Source organism: Sinocyclocheilus grahami, unplaced genomic scaffold (assembly GCF_001515645.1).
Source record: "Sinocyclocheilus grahami isolate Dianchi unplaced genomic scaffold, SAMN03320097.WGS_v1.1 scaffold196.1, whole genome shotgun sequence".
Lineage (NCBI taxonomy): Eukaryota > Metazoa > Chordata > Actinopteri > Cypriniformes > Cyprinidae > Sinocyclocheilus > Sinocyclocheilus grahami.
Genome location: NW_015505375.1, coordinates 2,009,378 through 2,012,435, shown reverse-complemented (window position 1 = coordinate 2,012,435; position 3,058 = coordinate 2,009,378). Strand labels below are relative to the sequence as shown.

Genomic DNA, 3,058 nt, shown 5'->3' with positions numbered 1-3,058 from the left:
ACGGATATTTCGACGATTGCGCATTAAATATATGAGGATACGCACGCGAGTTACAATATCACACGTTAAACGTCACGGCGAGCTGAACATACGGAGAGGACATTTTATTTAACAGTCAAATGTGGCACGAATTCCTCCCCGTTTGCCCTCGGGTGCGAGTCCCCATTCGTCCATTAGAGCGCTGCTATGTGTGTATGTGTATGTGAACCGCGCTGCTGCTGCGCGCGAGCGAGCGAGCGTTTCGACATTTTACGACATTCTCCCATCCTTGACGACTCTCGAGGACCACAACATTACCTAAAGGCTAGTTGAAATTTAGATCGTGAATAACCCATGAATGATCATAATCGCTGACTACTGACTCTTGTGAATCTATGTAGATTTTAGTGCGATTTGTGAGTCTTGACTGGTGTACGTTACTGTGTTGTATTAGGTAGTTGGTCGCCTCATGCTCTCTAGTGGCAGAATGCGGCAGCACCACTGATCTATATATATTCTCTATTATAGATCAGTGGGCAGCACTCATGTACATATGATGCAGCTACATTAACTAAAGGCGCTTGTCTGTTTTTATGGGTTTGTCGTTATAATTTTCTTACAAACAACACTACACAGAGTTAGCCTTTCTGTTAAAAGCAATAACGTTTGATAACGTTTAATAACGGTCCAATGATGAGGTGCCGATTTTTATTTATTTTTAAACCCTTAAACCGTGGGGATAATTTGTGTACGCTTTTCTCAGTCATTTACTATTAGATTCCCCATACTTTACCATTAACTATTATTATTCTGTATTTCAGTGTTTCCAATCTTGTGAATCCGCTCACCCACGATTCGTTCAGTGCATAGAGGTCCAGTCTATTTCTGAAGGTTACGCCAGTAGGGGGGCGTCAAGTGAATATTTCTGTGTGTTCTGAACCGAGTCAACATTTTGGAACGAGTTGTGTACTCGTAATCTACCAGAGAAGAAAAAAAGAAATATCAGAATGTATAACCACTTTTGATATCATCATCATCATTATGATTATTATTACAAATACAGATTCAGTACATTTTTGCTGTACATTATTAGCTACTAAATTTCTAATGTACGTTTTTTTTTAGTAGACTGTAATTATTTAATGTCTATATATGTCTATGATAAAACAACTCTCAATGTTTAACTCCATATAAATGTTTTTCTCTGGCTTTTGTTTTATTTATTTATTATTTAACCAACAACCTTGTTCAAATGCGGCTATACTTGTAATTCACAGCAGATTTCAATATTATTATTATCTTATTATCTTAAAATTTCTGCATCCACAAATTTGCAAGACTCCAGAAATAATGTTAAAGCATCATATACGCTTTCCTTCATGATGCCAACTACTTAGCCTGACTTACAAATAGTTTTAAATGCCGGTGTTCTGACGATTTGTGCACCTGGACACACCGAGCCGACTTCAAAGAACTAGCAGCGAATACTGTGCCAACCACTAGTATTGGCACCCTCGGTAAATATGAGCAAAGGCGGCTGTAAAAATAAATCTGCATCGTTTATCTTTCTGATCTTTCATTCAAAAAATTCTAACCTATCATAATGGAGTAAGTTCAGTGCCGTGTTTTGCAGAGCTGCACGTGAAACCGGAGATGAAGAATGACTGACAAGCGTCCCTTTCGTTTTCAACCAATCGAAGTCGAGTATTCCCCCGAGGCAGTGGCCAATCAGAAAGAGCGGAGCGGTATTTGAATCACCAGCAGGCCCTTTGTGTTTTACGGCTTGTTTTGAGTTGAGTTGAGTTGAGTTGAGTTGGACAGGGAGCACTAAGCGAAGCTACACTGTCCTTTTTTAAAAACGTTTTTAAGGTTTTATTTAAGCAAGGGCCCTCGCAATTAGCATATTCGCCATGGAAATTCACGCTTTGGTGAGTATTTGATGCAGAAACATGTTTTTGATTTATCTGATAAAGTCTTGCTATGTGTAGCGTCAACCCCGCTTCAAGTAAGCTGGCTTAAATTGCTAAGAGCGGTGTTGAAGTGGCTTTTAGGAAGATTCCTTGAGTTTTTAATGACCTTTTCCCGTACAGCGCAATGCAAACAACCCTGTTTTTATCGGTGGCAAAGGCGGCCCTGTAAACGGCGCAGCGAGGAGGGCCGTGTTTGGCGAACTGTCCAACTTTAACGTTACCCACAAACCAGTTCAGACTAAGGTGCGTGTCTTTATTTACCACCATGCAACGTGTGCATTTGAACAGCATGTTGTTACATATTACTCTTTCCTCTCTGCTTTTCAGAAGGTTCAACCCGTGCTGCCTGTAAAACCAATTGCTGTTGTGCAACCCAAACGTGCCCAGGTACAGCACGAGATCCCCCAGCCTGCCCCTGCGTTGCCCCCTGCTCAAGCTGATGTGAGCATGAAGGAAGAGGAACTCTGTCAAGCCTTTTCCAACACACTCTTTCCAGTCGAAGACATCGATGAAGGGGACGCTGACATGCCACAGCTGTGTCCTGAATATGTGAAGGACATCTATGCGTATCTGCGAAGCCTTGAGGTACCTTACACTTAAAAAAAAAAAGTAACATCTTTATTTGACCTTCATGCTTCCTACAGCTGCTGTCCTCTTGTTCCAGAGTCAGCAGTCTGTTCGTCCTCTCTACATGCGTGGCTATGATATCAATGCGCGGATGCGCGCGCTCCTGGTTGACTGGCTGATTCAGGTGCACTCCAGATTTCAGCTCCTGCAGGAAACCTTGTACATGACCGTAGCCATCCTTGATCGCTTTCTCCAGGTACGAGTTGCCCAAAAGTTATTACAAAAGGAGTAGCTCTTTACAATAAGTTTCCATTTGTTAGTATTAGCTAACACGAACTAACAACAAAAAAAAGCTTCAATATTTACTGATACATTAAAGTCAAGTTGTACCTGTTAATGTACTCATTTTAACAAGCTTAAAATGAGCAGCTGCTTTTTTTTTTTTAAACAATTAAAAAATGTAATGAATATACTAATAACTTATGTTTTGCTCATTTGTTGGTTAATGCATTAACTTAACTAATGGGACCTTTATTTTAAAG

The 3,058-nt window shown here is 40.5% G+C and overlaps 1 protein-coding gene across 1 annotated transcript in view; it reads left to right on the top strand.

Moving 5' to 3' along the window:
• The first annotated feature begins 1,802 nt into the window (after positions 1-1,802).
• The window catches only part of LOC107595094 (G2/mitotic-specific cyclin-B2-like), a 2,390-nt gene continuing 1,134 nt past the window's right edge, over positions 1,803-3,058 (top strand). The window contains exons 1-4 of the mRNA XM_016285407.1: positions 1,803-1,907; positions 2,070-2,192; positions 2,277-2,534; positions 2,614-2,804. Of these exons, the coding sequence (XP_016140893.1) occupies positions 1,890-1,907; positions 2,070-2,192; positions 2,277-2,534; positions 2,614-2,804 (590 nt within the window). The 5' untranslated portion in view covers positions 1,803-1,889. The remainder of the gene's footprint in view (positions 1,908-2,069; positions 2,193-2,276; positions 2,535-2,613; positions 2,805-3,058) is intronic.